This window comes from Lepidothrix coronata, unplaced genomic scaffold (genome assembly GCF_001604755.1).
Source record: "Lepidothrix coronata isolate B3197 unplaced genomic scaffold, Lepidothrix_coronata-1.0 Scaffold147, whole genome shotgun sequence".
Taxonomy (NCBI): Eukaryota; Metazoa; Chordata; class Aves; order Passeriformes; family Pipridae; genus Lepidothrix; species Lepidothrix coronata.
The window spans coordinates 2,334,182-2,355,536 of NW_016690327.1; the positions used below are offsets into that span (position 1 = coordinate 2,334,182).

General features: G+C 42.5%; 2 protein-coding genes across 2 annotated transcripts; both read right to left on the reverse strand.

The window, feature by feature from the left end:
- Positions 1-1,568: 1,568 nt before the first annotated feature.
- On the reverse strand, positions 1,569-13,816 carry RRAGC (Ras related GTP binding C). Its single transcript, XM_017828336.1, has 7 exons — positions 13,525-13,816; positions 9,848-10,051; positions 8,967-9,166; positions 7,991-8,105; positions 6,408-6,550; positions 5,117-5,265; positions 1,569-4,568 (listed from the first exon to the last, which is right to left on the reverse strand). Exons 1-7 carry the CDS (start codon positions 13,789-13,791, stop codon positions 4,417-4,419), a joined length of 1,230 nt encoding a protein of 409 aa, XP_017683825.1. The 5' UTR covers positions 13,792-13,816; the 3' UTR covers positions 1,569-4,416.
- Positions 13,817-15,876: 2,060 nt separating this feature from the next.
- On the reverse strand, positions 15,877-20,717 carry MYCBP (MYC binding protein). Its single transcript, XM_017828337.1, has 5 exons — positions 20,634-20,717; positions 20,374-20,446; positions 18,746-18,794; positions 18,028-18,157; positions 15,877-15,978 (listed from the first exon to the last, which is right to left on the reverse strand). The coding sequence occupies exons 1-5, from the start codon at positions 20,646-20,648 to the stop codon at positions 15,934-15,936; spliced, it is 312 nt and encodes a 103-aa protein (XP_017683826.1). The 5' UTR covers positions 20,649-20,717; the 3' UTR covers positions 15,877-15,933.
- Positions 20,718-21,355: the final 638 nt, after the last annotated feature.

Genomic DNA, 21,355 nt, shown 5'->3' on the forward strand with positions numbered 1-21,355 from the left:
AGAACAAAACACGGCACAAACACCCACTCAGCTGCTCCTCATATGCTCTAGACCTATCACCATTTCATAGCCTTCCTCTTGGGTGCTTTCTAACAGTACTCGAGGTGAGGCTGCTGCAGGTCAGAGTAGAGCAGGACAATCCCCTCCCTGGCCCAGCCTGCGATGCTGGGCCTGATGCCCCCCAGGACACGGTTGGCCCTCCTGGCTGCCAGGGCACTGCTGACTCAGGGCCAACTGGCCACTGACCAGGATTCCCAGGGCCCTTTCCTGGCACTGCTTTCCAGCATCTCATTTCCCAAACTGTACAAACCTTCAGGGTTACCTGTTCTAGGTGCAGAATCCAAACTTGTCAATGTTAAATTTCAGGACTGGTGATTGCACTACTCTCTAACTCGCCAAGGTCTCACTGCAGGGCCCCTGTTGAGGGAGTCAACAACAGCTCCTCCCAGTTTAGTATCATCGGTGAACTTTATTAGTATCCCTTCAAGTCCTGCACCAAACTTGTTTATATAGACAACGTAAGAGAATTTTACCAAATGTAAGTTGACTCAAAAAACACTCCAGCATTCAGAAAAGGTGCCTGTAGAACTTTTTAAAGGATATGTTTCTACCTGTTTCCACAACTGTCAGGAGAGAAATCAGTGCTGGGAAGGCAAAAAATAGCAGGAAAAGGAAAGGAAGGGAGAAGATGGCGATATGCACAGCAACAGGAGTAAATGGAAATGTAATGCAAGAAAAATATAGAATGCTTTATTTGGGATACAGCAACAGCACTTGAGAAAACAGAGAAGTTTAAAGAAGGCTCATTTCCTCTGCCGCTTTGTTCTGAAAATTAACTCAGACTCCAAGGAAAAACTACAAACACCTCTGACTGTCCAAATGTGCAGCAATAAGGGGGTTGGGGGGGAGTTTGTTCAGAGCGAGACCTACCTGAGACCGAAAGTGAAGATGCCTTTGCGAAAGAAAGCGTTTTTTAAAGTCCTCTGGCAGACACGTTACCAGAGCGCTGTCTACTGCGCTCAAAGCTAAAACCCACTATTCCACACCAAAGGGAACACAAACCCTTTGGTACGCGAGAAAAGTCCACGCACGCAGAGGTGTGGGGCCGTGCCCACTCCGAGCGACCGGCAGCTCCCAAAACCTGTCACATCGTGCACTGCTCGGGCCAGGTGGCACATTCCAGGCCTCCGGCACCTCGGGCCACGCCGGTACAAGCACCAGGACACGCTGTTTCCCCTCAGATGAGTGACGGCCCAAGAGTCGCTCGCCCACAGCCCGCCCAGAGCCCGCCCACTCCCGTCGCATCCCCACGCTGAGGGAGCGAGGGACTTAGTAACAAGGGACTTTTAGGGAGGTCTGAGGGAAAGAGAGGAAAGATCACACCATCTTCCAGCCAAACGATAGGCAGATTGAACCCTTCAGGACCTCAGAGGGACGTCATCTTTAACTACTCTGCCCGTCTCCCCAGGATTGGCCTTCCCCTCCATCCCTCTCCTGTGCTACAGCTGGCGGGATTCCCAACAGGAAACTCAGCAACCCTCGGTGGCAGACAACACAGCTCTGAAAGGTACCTTGCAAGGGATTGCTTTATTCTTCAACAGAACGAAATTTTCATTCCTTCTCCCAGCAGGCAGACCACCATTTTCCCTGTCCTCCCCTGTCCACACCATTCTTCTCCTTAGAACCACACATCCTGTTGTTTGCAAAAAAACTGCAGAGCATCTGTACCACTACAGGTTTAGAGGAGAAAAAAAGGGAAAAATAACAAGGCAGAAAGGTGAAGCGGTAGTTGATGGTTTCCTTCACAGTTTCAGTTCTTGTATTGGAGAGACTGTGATATCGACTTCCCTTATCTCTAACAGGATCTCTCCCTGCAGGTCAGCATAGGAAGGGGAGACAGATCCCTGCACAAGAAAGAAAATAAAGCCTAATTCCTATCCCTCCTCCTCCGTGGCACCATAAAGATTTCAGCAGAACCAAAAACTGCCTCACTAAAGCAGCAACAGGTTAGTAACCCTCTACTTAAACAGCAGCATCTGACTGAATTCGGAAGACTAGTTCCAGTAAACTAAAGAAACACCGTGCTCCTTACTAGAGACAAATTTAACTTTTAAAGCTAATATTGTGCAGGTAATAGTGAAAATGACAGTATTCAGTTTTGACCTCCTACCATTAACCTTTAGTAGATGCAACAATTTCAGAGTAAGGTAATGCTGACAAAAAAAACCCAACCCAAAACAAAACAAACAAACAACTGCAAAAAATTGAAACACAGAAAGCCACAACAACATGCACAGCAGAAGGCAGAATTTCAGAACACAGTCTAAGGCTCACCATTAATGAAAACAACAGGACAAGTCACATGATCATTTATATGCCTTTACAGTCTAGAGTCATCTTCTGAAAATTGAGTATTTGTTTTGGATTCAGCTTTAATTGAGATGAAAGTTAAGCCTGACTAAAATTTTTGAAGTCTCACATGGAAATGTGGTATTTAACTTTTCTAAAATATACCATAAAGATAACATGGCTTTTAAAAATTTGCTTTAGCATATAGGCATTTATAGACTTTTGTCTATAGAGACAAGCAGAAACAATAGTGTTACAGTTTGCCTTTTTTTTTTCATTTTATTAGCACAAAATCCTGTAGTGAGTGAAAACAAAGAGAACGTACACACGTATTTAGAACATGGAAAACTCACTGCACAAATGGGAATTATTTCATTCTTCCTGTGATCTTGACAATTATTTCTCCTCTTACCTTTAGTATTAGAACACTCTGACAGTGCTTGCAAACTACAAAACCCAATCTTACAAGCCTGCAGCACTTCCTTAAAAAAAACAACTCTGCAGTTCCATTACCAAAAAGGGGCTCAGCCTAGGTTTAAGAGAACTGACCTAGAGCACTTGAATTCCAAAATCTCCTGCTGTAAAAAAAAACATTTATTCAGTATGTGCATATACCCTAACGTTAATGCATGTATATTCATTTTTACATAATTCAGTTAAAGTTCTTTCTATAAGCACAGAAGCATTCCCATGGTTACTTCTGACCACATAAATACACCAGTTGCAGAGATTGCTTACAGTTAGTTCTTCTTGCACAAACTTTTATAGTGGCACTTGTATAGTTGGTCCAATGGCTTTGCAACACCTATACACACATAGGGACAGGTAAAGAGAGGCAAGATCTTTACGGGCCAGTGGCTGAGCTTACTGCATAGCAAGGCTGATGTATAGTATGATATCGACTGTAAGAATACCAATATCAATAAATTAAAGAATTCAGATATACTGCCCATAGTATGAAAGTAAGCATTCACAAAATCAGAAAAAACACTGTTCTAGTCAGCCCGGTGACAAACAAGAAGGTGTTCGTCATAGTACAGAATCAACATGCTTTCAAAGTCCAGTATTATTAGTAGGTTATGGCAGATCGATACTTAATTGCCATGCACGGATAACACCCTCAGACATTTTCCTAGGAATTGTCTTGATTATCAGCCAGAGTGGAAAGAGATCCACCAGCAGAAGTCAGTAACTTTGTCATTTTTCTTTGTTTGGGAATAGCTGAAAGTGGTTGCTTTATTTCAACAGATGGCAGACATTTCAGTTCAGTTAGCCATGCAGTTTTGTTTCATGAACAGGATTAATCACATAGATTTATGACATCCATGTTTTTGCAAAAGAGAGCAGGTAGTTTATTTCTGATTTTAATACTTCCCTTCCATCAAAGGGGACATACCAAGAACTGTGGTCTGAAAGAGAAGTATCATGATCTCTTAAAATGAAGCCCCAGGTCAGTTCTCTAAACAAACACATAATCACTAGAACAGAGCTCTACCTTGCATCCACTTAACAAACACAAAATTCACAAGAATATTATGAGCACACCAGCAAGAGCTACTTAATGGAATGATTCGTGAGACCAGTCTCAGCAAGCAAAAAGCCTGAGTTTCACAAGCCTTAATAACGCTAATTTTTTCTTTTTTGCATGACAAAAGGGTAAACTTAAGCAAAAGTGGATATTCTACAGATTAATTTAAAATAATAATAATAATAATAAAAAAAGTTGAGCAAGTGACTATTCAGTGTTTCACACAAAACTCAACTCAATTGTTTTTAAGTTTTGACCAGGCAATCAGTCAGAGACAGACTGTTAAAACAGGATTCCAAACCAAAAAACTACTGCATTTGCAATACAGCTGGTTTTAACCAGCATTTCTAACTCCACTGGCCTCAAAGTATTTTTACAGTACTTTCAGTTGTCCAACATCAGTTACAAGTCGCTGTTCCACAGTTAGGACCACTCTTCTCCTCTGAAACATACTTCAGGCTTTCAGACTACTCTTCTCTTGTTCCACAAAACTTTGCAGTGAAGAGCTGACAAGTCTATCCAAGGTCATTAGCTTTCCTCTAGACTGCATTCCTAGGTGTGCCGTTGTGAGTCACTGCTTTCATATTTGAGGTGCTTGATTGATGGTTGCAGATTCTGTGGGAGGCAACGCCTACTTCGAAGACTTCATGAATGGCTTTGCGGAAGCAATGAAAATTGTAGTCTATCAAACCTATCAAGAAGGAGAGGGAAGGGAGACAAAAAACTGTGTTCAGCTTGGCATATTTACATAGACGGAGCTTCAAAATCAATATAAAATGTTACATTTAACCAATAGGTATTTTCCTACTTATTTTAGTATTAACTTGGGCTCAGAAGATTTAACAAAGTTTTATTGATGCTAGTATTTATTTGGACCGTCTCAGTTTTCTGAAAAAAAAGGTACCAATTTCAAATGCAACGTGTATACTCATAATTAAACAGCAGGTAAGGGGACCATTACTCCATTCTACTTATTCCAGTAGAGCAGATGGTAGTGACAGAGCTCACATTAGCTACACAAGTAATTCCATCAGGAACACAGCGATTAAAGCGATGATTCACAAAATTAAAAATAAGACTTCATTATTCCTATCTCTAAGAAATAAGAAAATTCCTTCCCGAAGAAATTAAACGAATTTAGTTACACAAAAATCAAGGTGACTTGTAAAGTCATACTAATATTTTGCAGTTGATAAAAAACATTAGATAAAAGCCTGTCAGTGGTGGGGAAGTCCTTACCTTTGCGCTCAAAACTCTCTTCTCTAAGAATGCAAACTAATGCCAAAAATTTTGTTACTTCCTTTAGGTACAGGACTGTTGTGTTATTGAGCTTGATAATTGCCATTGACTCTTTATCATAAGCACTTCCAGTGCCATCTTCTTTTAACCTGGAAAAAGAATGACTTAACCCAAGGCATAATCTAACTGGCATGCATATGTAACTTCAAGACAAATACCTGTTAAATGCAGTTAGAAGAATATTACTCATACTGAACGTTGAGCAAGTGGAGAACCTGCAATGCAGGTCTTAATACTATCGTTGAGTAAGACCATTATCACACCTTAAGTTTCTCAGGAAAGCTAGACCTAAACAGAGTAGAGGCCTTCATTAGATACTGTCTGTCTTAGATGAGCAGTTAAGAGCAAGCTATCAGCATGCATTCTTTTGATGTCAGTGGAGTGGCATCTCGGTGAAATTAATTTTGGTAAATTAATACAAAGGTTTCCTTAGTGAGGCTGAGTTGGAGGGTGCAACAGGACCCTTTTTGGTCTTAAGCTGAACCAGCCTGCATTTACAAGATCAGATTAGCATGCTGCTTTCTATCTGCAAGTTATTAGTGTTAGTTAAATTACTATAGAAGTAAATGATGTATCGCAAACTACTTCTATGCACTCCTGAAAAAAAAAACCAAAACAGCTACACAACCCTGGATCGATCCATCAAGAGACAGACCGTTAAATGTTGCGGTATTTCTTGGCAGCACTGTATTTTCCAGGCTACGACCACAGTTCTAAGAGAAGTTACCACTTCTCCAGAACCACTTCAAAAATTCATTGTGAAGTATAATTCTGCTGTAAATTGTGAGACATAAGCACTATGTGCATCCCTCATTGAAAGTCACATATGCTGTTCTGTTCAGATAGCAGCAAGTCTCAAAGCAGTATCACTGCAAGTTACACTCACCAGCCACAGCATGCTATCGACCCCAGTTATTTGCAGGTATTAACACACTTGCACCCACCATGCCAAACAAGATACAGCACTATTTATACTTTACATGAAACACAACTTTAACAAACGTCAGACAGCTGTCTAGGGCCATGAGTGGTGGGAAAGAAACCCAGTAGAAATGCTCGATTCAGCTGCCAAATCATTTGGCTTTATTCTAATTACTTACAGAACCAATGTGCTCTAAAGACCAATCAATAGCATCTCGCTGCATGACAAAGCCAGCACGACTTGCACAGTTTGCAGCCCATTCTACAAATTTGAGGACTTTTTTTTTTCCTAAGAGTATTCATCACTTACCCATATATACAGGAAACATCTATCACTACATCAATCATGTCACAGCACAACTCATATGACTGCATGTCCACAGGGGAACTGTCTGTTGCAATGTAGATTTTGCTGACTACATCGAAGAGAAAAGCTTTTTCAATGCCTGAATTCTTCAGAAAGAGAAAGAATTTGGATGAATTTTTAAAATCTCAAGTAGAATTCATAACTTTCACAGTCTTAACAGCAGAAAATTGTTTAAACATAAGCAATTTAGAGACTCAAGACAGATTGAAGATTTAGAGCATATAGTTTATAAATACAATACCCTTGTTCCCATAGTACATATGAACATTACACAGTTGACAAAAACAAAACTGGGGACTCTGTTGTAATTCTTTTTAGTTTATTATTTAACAGATCGTAATTCAGGTTACATTTTACTATGCTTCCAGAACCCAGATTCAGCAGTTTACCTCTTCTGTGGTTCTGTTAATTCCAGAAGAGCCATACATTCACATCCACCTAATGGACTGGGATCAGAGATGAGATATTTCACAGTAGTATGTTGACACTTAAGTTTTATGCTTGTAGTATCTTGGCAGTTCAGATTTTGTGTGAGGCAGTTGCCACATAGTTTAACGTGCAGAGCAACTAAGTCAGCTTCTGAACTTAAAAATCCATGAGAAGTATCACATTACGGCAGTTATGGGTATGGAAAAGCACCGAGACATTTGTAACTGAGCAATTTGGCAAAATGCATGTGCTCATACTAAGTTCAGAAGCCTTTTGCAGTCCACCAAGTTACCACATATACACTATTGGCAAAGCTTCTTTTCTATTTATGCACCCAGAATCATTCCTTCTCTCTTCTTTCTAGCTAGTCTCAGTACCAAAGACAGTGTCCTGAGGACATCCAGACAATCCTTTTGCCATCAAGATCACACTCCATACCCTCATGGCACTGATCAAGGTGAGCATGCCCTTTATCCACTGGGCCAGTCCTCTACCAAACTTAGCAAACAAGCATTATATGGTAGCATGGGGCAACATGTCTGAGCACAGAGCTCCTCTCAGTCATAACTGGTTTTTTCCATGTTGTCCACATGCCTGCAACAGACATGATTTAAATGAAACGGTCTTGTCTCAAGGGTGATATTTTATTTGAAGTATACAACAGCAAATTTCTATGTCACAAATTCTATAAGAAATGCAAACACTAAAAGAATAAAGGCAGAAGTCTCACAGGCCATATGAAATAGACAGTTTAGTTCCAGACCAAGGTCATATTACCAAATATGTCTGTTGCTACATTAGACTACTAAGTGCCTTAGCAAACTAATCAGTATATCCTGCAGGAAACTTCCCTAACCACTGTTATAACCAGTCAAACTGCGCTTTGTCAGCATTTAGAGAAATCCCCACAGAGCACGCACCAGTACAATTTAGCTGTGGTAGAGAGCTTCTAATGGAGACATCCAGGTCAGCAGAGTACACCCACATGAGTGCCACCCAAATCTCCCAAGGGCAGATCTAGCCAGCGTTCCTTGGCAGAAGGACTTGCTTTACCATTCTGCATATTTCACTCAAAGTTCTGTTAGATTAACACTTACTGATATAAAGATATTAAGTAGGTTTTCCAGGGTTGGCAGTTGTGGAATGAGCTTCTGTACCACTTTACTGAAGGCTTCAAATATTGAATGGTCATAGATACTGGTCAAATAAAAGCTGAGATGAGGAGGGAGGGCAGTGGAAGAAAAAAAAAGAAAAAGAAGATTCAAGAATATTTCAGAATTGCAATAGAAAGGTTAAAGCTATGTTTTGTAACATTCAGGCCTGATGCCTTGGCTGGGATGCCTTTATCACAAATATGTCTGACCAATGCACAAAGAACCTAATTTCTAAGCGGCTGAAGTAACCATGAAACAGATTTCCCCCATCCCTTAGAGACGGAAGACCAAGGATAAAAATTGGAATATTCTTTCACAACGCACTTTGCCTACAGAGTGCTTATTACGAAGGTATAAAAAAATGCTTAATTTGATTTCTTCAAGTCCTGTTCCTGGCCTTCCACTTTGCTCACACTAACATCAAGATACTGGCTCCACAAGAATCAAAATAGCAGTAAATCCAGAGAAAAGACAGCTTGTTTTAAAGGTGTCTGTAGAAGATACCTTATAAGTGAGCCAAATATCAAGTAACAGACTAAGCTTTTAAACCAATCATGCTGAAAAGTCAGTGCTACCCAGGACTAAAAGGCAGAGACCTTCCCCCCTCCTTTCCCTGCCCCTCCAGGCCACATGTACAAATTTGGCCTGTTAGGCTGAACGAGAAGGACCTTGAATTATCATCGAGTTTATGAATAATCTGTTCACTGAAATCCGATACAGTAGCCTGCCTTATTTTAGTCAGCCTAACAGCTGAAGCTTGTCCATAAATTCAGCGGTGTATTTTTTTAACAAGAGTTTGTTAAATAATAAGAAAGTAACCAGACCTTGCTCCAGTCAGTCCAGTATCGCATCTAAAAGCCATTAATCTGTATGCATATCAGCAACAGGAGAATCACATATGTCAGAGTCTTTCACTCACCTAAGGTGAAGTTTTTCAAGCCCAGCATCCGTAAGATCATCATTAGCCCTCTGATGAATATCCCTCTGAGTTTCTATTTTATGGTCATCTGATAAACCATCAACTTTATGAATAAAAACTTCAAAGTTCATTTCCGGGTTGACCTTGTAGGCTTTTGAAACTGTAATGTGCAGTCTTGTTAAAGCTTCCATGTAGTCATCCTGTAAATCAGTTTGGGCAGGAATGAACGATAAAGCTTTCTCTCTGATAACTATTCCATTCTGCACAAGGACAAAATATTTCAGTGCAAGAACTTCAATTCTGTAACTAAATAGAAGTCTGGGAGGAGAGAGAGAATACCCTGAAGTGTGAGAAATCCAAGCAGCTTAGATTCTGTCATGTCAGTTAAGTTTCATTAGCTACACAAAACTAGACTTCAGAGAAAAGGTGGGTTACATTTCAGCTCCAGCAATAGGCAAGCAGCGATCTCCAAGATGGTCCTAATAGCCAGGTAATCTCCCATGGTGCAACTTCTAGGCTTATTAAAAACTGCCAGATACCCCGTAGTATGAGTACTAGAAACTGAGTGCTATTATTAAATGAACTCCAGAGTAGAAGGAAGGGATAATTCCATCCACCTAGCACAGAAGGTTCTTGCTATTATTGCAGATAAGTTCAGAGTACCAGCCCCTTTCCCCTCTCTCCACCAGTAGCACATGTTCCAGTCACTTCACAAAAATAAAACCACACACCAAGAGTCAGATTGCCAATGCATCCCTTCATACGTAGCAGATGTTTTACGAACTTATCTAAAAATATGAATTACTAGCTTCTCATTCAACTCCTCTCACACAAAAAGTAAAAATAAAACTTCCTTGTGATTCTTAATGATTTGTATTTACCTGGGCATCGATAACATATATTAGAGCACCTGTTCCTCTGAAGATCATCTCATAATCAAATGTTGGATCAAAAAAGTCCATCTGTCCAGGAAAATCCCATATTTGGAAATTCACAAACGAACTGTTGGAAATATCATCTTTGTAGATTTTGTTGGTACTTTCCAAGAACAGTGTCTCATTGGGAGACATTTTGTGAAACACCACCTGTTAAAAGAACACAAATAATAGTCTAGACCTTACCTTTTTAGAAGAAATGGGTGAAAGTTTTGTGACTTGAATCTTACAAATAGGTTTATCCCTTCTAAAGCATACAGCTTCCTTTTGGTAAATAGACAGCTTCCTGCATCAGCTAAGGAAATGACCTACCCCCGACCCAAACCAAGCAACTGAGTACAGTTAAACATTTTCACAAGTCCAATGGCGAAAGACACAGACATCCCAGTTACTCCTTCTTCCTTGCAAGTCTAACACAGTATGTTCAAATTCTGTTATATTCTTATCTGGTATGAAGCAAATGTGTTAATTAAGCAACTGCAAGTTTTTAAGAACCTTTCCTTTCTAATCTTAGAAATTCCTAAAGGAAGTTTCACTTTTAGAATGGTGTCAAGTGTTATAACACAACATAATCAGATGGTTCCTAAACGACAACAGAACTGTACAAAAATAACATCTCGGTTTTAGAGACCTGAATAGCTAGGTAGTGTGCCATCTATTAACAACTGAGTTAAGTTTGCTGACCCTCTCCTTTTAATTAGAGAATCACAGAATGGGTAGGGTTGGAAGGGAACACAGTGGGGTGATCTGGTCCAACCTCCCTTTTCAAGCAGGGTCATCCCAGAGCACATTGCACAGGATTGCGTCCAGACGGTTCTTGAGTAACTCCAGTGAGGGAGATTCCACAACCTCACTGGGCAGCCTGTTCCAGGGATCAGTCACCTGCACAGAAAAGTTCTTCCTCATGGTCAGGTGGAACTTCTGTGAAACTTCCCTAAAGAAACTAGGAAAGATTTCACACTACTTGGTAAACACTTTAGCTGCAGGGTGAAAAACATACTCATTGCTAGAACTCAAAAAGCCCCACTGGGATTTTAGCCCTTCCCTATACAAACAGAACTAGCATGTAACTCCACAGCAAAGCAGCCTGCAGCAAAAGCGGTCAGTGTCAACAGTGAACACTGTGCTAAAGCAACTCAACTGTGTAATATGAAAGTTATTCCAAACATAACGTGGTCAAATACTAGGACTCCAAAAGAAAGATATTTCCTATACAGCACTTGGTAATTCTGGTTTTATCAGATGTTTCATACAGTTACAGAAGTCATCCATTAGAGACCTGGTGCAACAAACTGTCAAGAAAACCTGAAAGACAAAGAACTCTACACCCAGTATAGTTAATGGACTGTTTAGTGAGGTTCGAAGTAATATGTCGCCTAGATTTTGAAGCCTAAGGAAAGGTTTAGGAGGCCATGATCTTAATGAGGTTTTAAACAGCAGAACATTTGTATGGAAAAGTAAGAACACTTCTAGACACACAGTGGCTGTACTGCATTCTTAAGGGTTTGCAGCATAGTTTTAAAGCCTTCTGAAATCAAAATTTCTTTTGGAACTCAGCATCTCCCACAGAAGTGGGACAGAATTAGTAAATTCAGTTAAAAGCTGATAAGTCTCTGGGAAGCAATGCCATCATTTCCATTTCCCCTTCTTCCCAAAGCAGCACATTTCATCAGATTGGTGTCCCCCATCTGAACTCTTTCCAGGTTCCTATTACAGAGGGACAGTACAGTAAGTCCAGTTATACAAGTCTGCACAAAAGTTTGTTTTATGAACCAAAGCAATCATCACATTCCCAAAATCTATTACCCTCAATTTGCTACTGAGTATTCAGAGGTTATACCAGTATGGAAAATCCAATTGTCCAAAGGAAAAAGAAAAAAGAGTTCCTCCACAGGACCATAACTTTTTCTTTTGCAAGAAGTGTCCTATTAATATTGCTCTCAGTGGAAGGCTGGAATGGTTTAATAATTCATGTTTTCCACAGAAATTTCTAGACAATCACAAAGCAAATACTTTCCACGATACAGTGTTTATCTTGCATATCCCTGTTCTCTGGCAAGGTGATCAACAACTAGTTCCCAGACAGAAGGGTTGGGTCTGGTCATGGACATTTTTGAACTAGACAGATCTAAGACCAGGAACACTGTTGATGAGAAATTTCTTGATATTACAGGAATGTCTCGAATTATTGCCACAGTTAGTTTACTCAGGCAGCATCACAATGAACTCCTAGGTATCAGAATCACAGCTTCTGTCTAATTCCTAAGCCAGATCGGTAACCAGTGGGCAAAAGATAAATCCTATGTCTTCTTATTGCATACTCAGCATCACACTATTCCTTACCCTTGAACAGGTCCTCAGAGAACTGAGGACTATGAACATTGGCCATAAAAAAGTCCAAAAGCTACATCTATAAAGAGACCTGTAAAGTCTTAAAATCTATCTGCAATTTGGAGTTGCTGCTTCCCTCTAGCTTTTGGGGGGGTTTTCAACAGTGGATAATACGATAAGATCTCTAATGAGAGTCTACAACCAGTGCCGTTCACATGACTAAAAGACTTAGAAAAAGACTTTTAGTGAAATCACTGCATTTGCACATAGAGTGGGATCGTTCGACCTAAATAATGGGGAATAACTGACAAGACTAAAAAGCAATGACAGCCTGGTCTGCCACTGTATTTCAAAATTTCTCACTAACAGATCCAGTCTGAAGTCAGTTTAGAACTCATCGGCTTACTGCAGTATATGGATTACCAAGCAGTCTGCATAAGATGGCAAAAAGAAGCAGATTCATCCCTGCTATACCGCAATGTCCAAAAAAAGGATTCCTTCCACAAAACCTTCACAGAAATCTCTATAAGTTTTCACACTTGCATTTGAAGCAAGTTTGAGGCCCCTAAGCCTCGAACTTGAGAACCACACATTTCACTAGTAACATCTTCCCATAAAAATACCACTGAAAACTTCACAGTTGGGACCACAAACATAAAATTTGCACTGAGGAACAAGGATCATTCTTAGCACTACACTTCTACCGAGCTACGTGGCAAATGAAAATAGCCAGTTTTGTCTTATTTTTATTAAGAAACACTAGTGACTTCACAAAGCTACCAACAAACCTAAGGCACTGAAACTCCTCCTAAGGCATTTCCTCCTTGACTCTCGTTTGCTCGGCCTAGCGTACTAAAGAGAACCAGAGGCTGTCCTGCTCATACAAAAGCAGAAGTCTCTTTCAAAGCATCAAAAGGCATAACAAAGCTCAAGTCTTCCAAGTGGAAGCACGCTAAACACTGCACACCTGTACCGCTCACGGTGCTTTCACAGCTGTAAGAAAACACCTCACGATAAACGTCACACTAGCATCTTCACTTTTTTACTTTTGAAGCGTTAAAAGTGAAGAAATGCAAAGGCTACAACTTATGCTACACAACCTTCCTCTCTAGCGCAGACGATCAGAGTCCGTTCTGGAAAGTAAACGTCTTTAGGCAGGAGGCTCTCGTCGTTTCAGTTTCGCCACATGAGCCCACAATAAAAAGTAGGAACGGCCCGAACAGCAGCACAGCAAATGAGAGATACAACTTGGCGCCGCGCGGGGAGGCGGGGAGCCGCCGGCGGCCCCTCACCTTCTGGATGGAGGATTTCCCGCTGCGCCGCAGCCCCATAAGCAGGATCCGCGGCTTGGAGTCCGCCCCGCCCGCGCCGCTGCCGGGTCCGCCCGCGCCGCCGCCGGGCCCGCCGGGCCCTGGGCCTCCCTCCAGCTCCGCCTCCTCCTCCTCCTCTCCGTAGCCGAAGTCCTTGGGGAACGAGTCCGCGGCGCCGAAGCTGCCCCCCACCAACGTCGGTTCCTCAGCCGCGCCAGGCGCGCCCGCCCCGCCGAACTGCAGCGCCATGTCCGCCCCGAGCCCGCTGCCCGCCAGCGCCCGGCCCGGAGCTTCCTCCCGTTCGCCCGGCCCAGCCCGACACGGCCCAGCCCGGCACGGATTGGCCGCTGTCAAAGCCCCGCGCCACCGATTGGCCCGGGAGAGGCGGCGAGGTGGGACGGCCCCGGTCAGACGACCCGAGTCACCTGACGGCGCTGCCGCACGTGAGCAGGAGAGGCGGGGCGAGGGCACCGGGCGAGCACGGCCCGGGCAGAGCGGGGCGGGGGGGAGGCACCAGGCAGGAGGGACTCGCCGCAGTCTCGGGGGAGCCACACGAGGCACAACCCGTGCCCTGTCCCTGCTGTGGAGACAGGCTGCAGGTTCCGCTTCTCTTAAGGCGCAAAAGCAGCCCTCAGCGGGGGAGGGGGGCGGAGGCCACCCCCTCTAAGGAAACGTTACCTTGTAAAGCAAGGTTCTTCGTTAAACAGTCATTAATTTTAGCAAGGTTCTTCAATTAAAGAGTCATTCCATTTTCTACTGGCAGCCCAGTACAGGCAGGCAGCTCAATTGAAGTTTTATCAAACTTGTTACTGTTATTTCATTACAATCCTAAATTAAGGCTCACAGGAACCAAACTGCTTTTCAGAGGGGAGCAAATACAGTTATGAAAAAATGTAAGTTTGCATTACTGCCCTGGCACCCAACATCTCGACTCAGGAGTCCTTCAGGCCCAGTTTATGGGCTTGACTAACACCTTTACCCATCTTGCTGCTTCTTTAGCAAGACATGCCAGTCCCATTACTCAGAGAACATGTTCAGCTGTGCATTTCCTATTGCATTATCCTCTCCCTATTTGCACATGGTGCAACTTAATGCTAGGGATATGTTCTATCTTACAAGTGAGCTTTGTCTCTCCTTTGTTCCAGAGGTTGGAGCATTTTTTCCTGCCTTTTTTTTTTTTTTTTTGATTTGTTGGTTCAGGGTAGGTTTTTTCTAATTAATGCTTTACAGACTTAACACAGTATTTTCCCCTCATTTACCTCTCTTCTGGCCTGTTTAGATCAACGTTAGATACACTAGTAAGTAAGCAATTATTATTTCATTAGGCCTTGATTAGATTGACTTAAAAATTCTGTCTGATCCATCCTACCACACCTGCAAGACAATCTGCAAAACCTATCCTAAAAATAAGGAAGTTAAACTAACAGCCAGTAAATCTAATATATAAGACAACTTCATTTCCCCTTTCCTTTATTTTTCCTGTCATCAGCTGCCTTTAAAGTACCTAATTTTAGGATAGGAAACAAATGCAGCTATTTAAAAATGTATCTCTCTTTTTTTTTTTAATAAAGGTCTATTTTGCATTTCAGAAGAGTCATGAAGCCAATTCAGGAAAATGGGAGACAGAGCATAGGCAAAATTAGAAATCACAAGTCACACACCCCACCCTACTTGGATTTTCTACCCTGCCTAAATTTTCTTTTCACTGTTAGACGAATAAGAAAGCAGAACTCTCCCCACCACACTCTTACACGTGCCACCGTAATTGCACAGGACTTTAATTACAAGTAAGAATTTTTTATTCTGTTCAGAACTGTCCAGGTGGACAGTTCTGGATCAACTCTCCAAGGCCCAGTTGCTGACACGGGATCAGAGACACAAACTGCATGGAAATAGGTACGTCTCATACAAATCTGCATCTTCAGCACTGTGCTATGTCCATCACTTAACTATACTTGCTCGTTTTGTGCCTTTGAGTAGACACTTACCCTGTCAGCTTCAGTAGAAGCCTAACGTCAGTGCTGAGTAGCAACACAGAATGTAACTTGAAGGTCCTGCTTTAGTTTAGTTAGTCCATCTGTCCCAGGTCGCCCCCTTCAGTTAAAAGAAAACCAAGAGAGATCAGCAGTTCAAATAGGACCATTGACCATGATGTGAAAATTACACAAAGCTGGCAGGCACAGTTATCTAAAAGTTCATCAGAACTGTCATCTTTTCTTAAACACATCAGTTGCTGCTGCAGCTGTATGCTCATGATACTGCACTCTCTTTCTTTAAGACCATGAAGTAACAAAGTAGACAATGCAGAGTTCACACACACACATACACAATAAAGACCAGAGTTCTCAGGAAGCCCTTTATTTAGTCAAGGCATTAAAGGAAAAACTACTGTTATTCACCATGCTTCTCATCTTGAGGTGGTTCATACTGAGCCAGCTGTGGATTTAAAGAAAGGAATTCAGTTAGTTGCAACATTTCATATAACACTCTACATTAAGAAATGTAGGAAAATGTTTGGTCTGGACTTGCTCCATTTACTTTGTGCACTTTAACTCACTCATCTTCATTCAAGTCCATTTTCAAGTGAGGAAACAAAGTAACCCTTCTCTCAAAACATCCATTTGTCACACTGTATAACCATGCAGCCATAACAAGGGGGCTGTCTAAAAGCACATAGGTCTTCCCCTTAATTTTTCACTGCTTCTTGTTCTAGGACTCATTAAGTACTTTACATCTTAAATAGCAGTTGATAATGATGACCTATAAGCTAAAAATGTTGAAGAATTAGGACCATCTCTCTGAGATATGCTGGTTTGGTTTACTCAATTTACAAATTGCAGAGTGACTTAAAAATAAAAAAAGGACATAAGAAATAAATTAAAATACATGTGTTCTTTCCTCATAGCAACACTGAACTGCAGCAATCACTCTGCTGCTAACAAAAACTGCTAAAATAACATTTTTTCATTCTTGTAGATTTTACTACAGCAGATGGCTAGTACACAATCAAAAGTCAGTTTTCTTTTCTACCTAAGGCCTAACTATTGAATTCCTGTCCCTGCCTTCAACACACATACAAATACCTGACATTCTGAGCAATAAACATAAGGAAAAAGACAGATCTTCAGATGATTGCAACAGAAGTTCTCAATAAACACCCAGATAATGGCATATATTTTATGCTAGAGGATTGCTGAAAGAAAGCTAAACAGCAGTGTTCTCCCTGCATTCTGTGTGAAGTTCTACAGGATGTCAGAATGATGGGCATTACACAGCAGAAGAAAGGGGAAAAGAAACCCACACTAATACTGGAAAATATGTAAAGTAAGAGTTATCATTTGAAAGATGAATAACGTGAAAGCACAAATGAACCCATGATTACAGAAAGGCTTACTTTCCTGGAACAAGTCTTGACTTCTTTAAAAGAGTTCTTTAAACAAAGACTCAGATTACTCTGCTCTCATCTGCCTGTCTTACTATCGGTTGCATTTTTAAGTCTGCTGCACCAAGTGAACTGCTGGTCTATTGCTACTCCCCCTAAAATTCTGCTGTTTGCCATATTTCCTAGGAAGAACTAACAAATGTAGCTGTGAGGACTCACAGCAGGTAACAGAAGACAAGGAGAATTATTAGAACAGCAAGAGGGCACTCCAGCTAAGAAATACAAAGGGGTAATGCCCAAGAATCCCTTCTCCCAGAACTGAAGTGGGGTGGCTGTCTCCTAGTAAAAAGCTCTGTTATATTCACATCTAACAGCCACCATCCATTTCCAATAAATGCACGTAAACCTGTAGTGGCACATAAGCTACTGGAGTATTAAGCACCTCAAAAGTTTCTTTCTTCAGTGTTTTTAGGAAGCTGTTCACACCTCCGAGCTCTTTCAGACAGCCTACAAACCCATTAAAGAACGGTCCTGCCTTTAGCAGCACTTCAGACTCACTGCTGTTGCAGATAGAGAAATACCAGGGTCATCTTAGGTAAAAAGCATAAATTATTGTTCCCTGTGGGTCTAATAGCCTCCACTGGTGACATCCTGACATGTGCAAGGGTGTGCCTCTGTGCCAAGTGACACAAAGTAATATAGAATATTCCTCTTTCTGTTTGCCTTTTGAAAGCCTTTATAATATGGATACATTACCTGAGTTTTTCAAAACTCTCATGGAAGCATGAGCTACATAATATCAGACAAACACATCCAGACAGGATTGAATGAGGGCATATTAGACTTGATAACCCAGACTTTCCCTAAATAAATAAAATCCCAAGTTTAGTAATATTATAAGTTGTATTCTAAAAGAAGTGTCCCATTAAAAAAAAATAAGCCTTAACTACAATGAATTCCATCAGCATTTCTCAGCCACGAGGCTAAACAATGCAATATTTTTCAGTTACTCTAACAGAAGAAAGTCAGCTGTATTCTAAGTATTAAAGTGGTTTTTTGTTGTATGATATGGAACTACAGAGTAACACCAAGTAGACTTTTACCTTGCTTTTCAGGGTTTTATTTTCTTCCAGCACAGCTTCATATTTTTCTTTCATCTCTGCCAGTTCCAAGCGAAGTGCCTCTAATTCTGGATTCTCAGGAGCTGAAGCTCCCAGATGATGCTTCAGAAAGCTGATATTTAGATGTTAAGTATTTCTTCAGTTATACAGTATAACCACATTTTAGTTTTAACGCTTACGTTGAAGTTAGCACTGCAGTACACATGACCAAAATCACAGTACACCACTGAGATTACTACAGTGCTTTTCATCCTATAGAAGGAAGTTAAAAAAATAAGAGAGGTTTTTAAACTCATAGCTATATTCCTTAAAAAAAACAAACACAACCAAAAACAAGACATCAGTACAAGTTCTTCTTATTAAAAAAAAACCAAATCAAACAAAAAAGGAAATGTGAAGAAGCAAACTTCAGAAGCCACAGACACTGCAGGTACTCAAATGCTGCAGGTCTACAACTCTGTAATGGCCTATAACTTAGCTTTTTAATTGTTGGCATACTGATAGCCCAGTTCTCTTGCATCCTGTCAGACTCTCCCTTAGCTTGTAAGAAGGCAATTATTAGCCAAAATGCATCGATAAAAGCCATGTTCTCAAGGCAAGGCTTCTAAATGAGCCTCTCCAGTTCACCTTTGAGTCAGAAGCAGTACTGCTATTCCACATAAGGTCTCTACAAACAAGACACAGCAGAGAAAAAGGATACTCCAGTGCACTATTTGGTTTCTCTGGCTCTTCATATAAGGCTACCAACACTGCAAATGGAAAATATTCATCAATTGCAAGAAGTTCATGCAACTCTTAAGTTTTTGAAACGCATACCAACAGTCAGAAAGCATAACACATTTATAGCACATTTTTCCATTTAACATGATTTTCACCTGTATACTCTGACATAAACAACAGGTCTGCTGTACAGGAGTAGACAGAGCATTCCACCTAGTAACAGCTAAATATAAGTTTTCTTCATCCCTAACCCAAGTCTTTGGCTAGTCTAGCACAGAAGACAAAATGGCCTGGACAATTTTTACACATTCCACATGCAACACTAGTATTAGCTTTCATCAGCAAGACTGAAATTCTAACTATTTTGAGATTCTCTTCATGTATCATTATTTCCACTTCTTTGAACCACAGGACATCAGCAGTTCTGTAACTTTCAGCATAAAAGCAAACCTCCATCAAACATCTACAGTTACAAAACTAAATGGCTACTGTCAGAGTAGGTGACACTGATAATCTTTATGGATGGAGCCCCTAAGGGCCACAGAAGTCAGACACGAGCAGCAATACCCTGTCAGCTTAAATAAAAGTAGCCATATACATGGAGAACTCAGTCACACAAATACTCAGAAAGTTCCCAAACATAACCATTCCCCACTCCCTACAGGGGCAATGTGCCAGTTCCAGATATTCAAACTACACAGTCAAACTGGTTTTAAGCTACGCACCTCCCAAGTTAAAAACAAAATTAGGATGCCTCAGTGCTTGGAAGGCTTGTTTTGCCATTGCATTATTTTGCCATTGCATTGGATGGTATTGCAATAGAAAAATCAAATGGTACTCACACACCAGGCCAAGAGTCTTAATGCAGCACCTATTCGCTCGACATCCTAGATCTGCTGCTCCCTCTTTATACAGCATATTTTCAATCAGAAATGGAAACAGATTTTTGCCACGTACTATTGGAAGGTTCTCAAAAAGACTTCAAAAGAATTTCAAAGATGCCAAGTCATATGTGTCAAGTTTAGCATCATCATTTTCCCCATTTTGATACAGATAGTCACTCTCCAAAACATAACTTTCATTCATTTTAGAAAAAGCACTAAGCTCTACTCAAGAAAGGGTCTTAAAGAATTAAAGTGGGGTTTAAAATAACGCTTGCTGTTATACCGTCTCAAGCATTTACTTTCTCTGTAGAGCTCTGGCAGAATAACAGCCCCCAAGAAATTAACCAAAAGCACGCATTGAAAGAAGCACTTTGGCCGAGAATAAGAGAGGTCTCCGACACACCCGTGCGGAGAGAGGAACAGCCTTGTGTCCCACACGCACCTCTAACAATCGACCCCCACAGGAATTAACGCTTTGTAACTCCCAGGGCGCGTTTCCAGAGGCCCGCGGCCCTCCTCCGCCTCCCGGACTCCATTTCCAGGCCACGTCGCACCAAGATTTTCCAGGAGAGTTCTGCTGCCGCCCCCTCGCCGACTGAGGGGAAGAGGCGGACGACGAGGCGGGAGCCGGCGGGGCCACCCGACGGGCCGCCACAACACGGCCGGGCCGGGCCGGCAGAGCCGAAAGAGCTGCCCGCTGGCCCCTCACGGGCAGGAGACTTACCCTTGGTGAGCACGTCCAGCACCCCCGACTTCTCCAAGTACTGGCGGAACTGCTCCCGCTTGGAGTCCGCGGCCTGAGAGAGGACGCCCACACGGTCAGATCGGCGGCGCGCCCCGCCTCGGCTGCCGAGGCGGCTCGTTGGCCCGGGCCGGCCCCGCTTTCCGCCGCGGAAGCGGCACGAAGGGCCGAGCCGGTGTCGGTCCCGCCGCTCCGAGCGGGAAGCGGGGCAACACCGCACCCACGCCGGCACTGCCTCCTACCTTGTAGTGCGCCATCTACCCCGCACCGCACCCACCCCACCTCGCGCCTGCGCCCTGCGCTTTAAAGCGCCAGCGCTTCCCCGCCGTTACCGGAGCGACGGAGCGGCGGCACCGCCCTCGGGCCTCGCCCCTAGCCCGGCTGTGAGGGCTCTGAAAGCACTGTCTCTCCGAGCGGCGGGGCGTGCCGCGGCTTTCGGCCGGAACGCTGAGCTGTCCTGCCGGGGCTCGAGGGGTAATTGCAGCGCGCTGAAATCACAGGATCACGGAGAATTTTGAGTTTGAAAGGACCTACAAGGATCATGGATTTCAACTGTCGGCCCTTCACAGGAGCATCCCCAAGAGTCACACCATGTGCCTGAGAGTACCATGTAAACACTCCTTGAGCTCTGGCAGCCTTGGTGCCATGAGCACTGCCCTGGGGAGCCAGTGCCCAGGCACCCTCTGGGGAAAGAATCTTTTCCTGACATCCAACCTAACCCTACCCTGACACAACTTCAGGCCATTCCCTGGGGTCCTGTCCCTGGTCCCCAGAGAGCAGAGATCGGTGTCTGCCCCTCCTCTTCCTCACACAAGGAAGTTGTAACTGCAATGAAGTCACCCCTCAGTCTCCTCCAAGGTGAACAGACCAAGTGCCCTCAGCTGCTCCTCACACGGCTTCCCCTCAAGGCCCTTAACCATCTTTGTTGCCCTCCTTTGGACACTCGCTAATGGCTTAATATCTT

Excerpts from the sequence above, each read along its gene's own strand:
- RRAGC (XM_017828336.1), bottom strand. The coding sequence starts at position 13,791 with ATGGCGCTGCAGTTCGGCGGGGCGGGCGCGCCTGGCGCGGCTGAGGAA. Across the intron at positions 10,052-13,524 it reads GGAAATCCTCCATCCAGAAG|GTGGTGTTTCACAAAATGTC; the intron begins GTGAGGGGCCGC and ends TTCTTTTAACAG. Across the intron at positions 8,106-8,966 it reads CTTGAAAAACTTCACCTTAG|CTTTTATTTGACCAGTATCT; the intron begins GTGAGTGAAAGA and ends TCCTCATCTCAG.
- MYCBP (XM_017828337.1), bottom strand. Across the intron at positions 18,158-18,745 it reads AAACCAAATAGTGCACTGGA|CTTTCTGAAGCATCATCTGG; the intron begins GTATCCTTTTTC and ends TCTAAATATCAG. Across the intron at positions 15,979-18,027 it reads ATAAAACCCTGAAAAGCAAG|CTGGCTCAGTATGAACCACC; the intron begins GTAAAAGTCTAC and ends TTAAATCCACAG.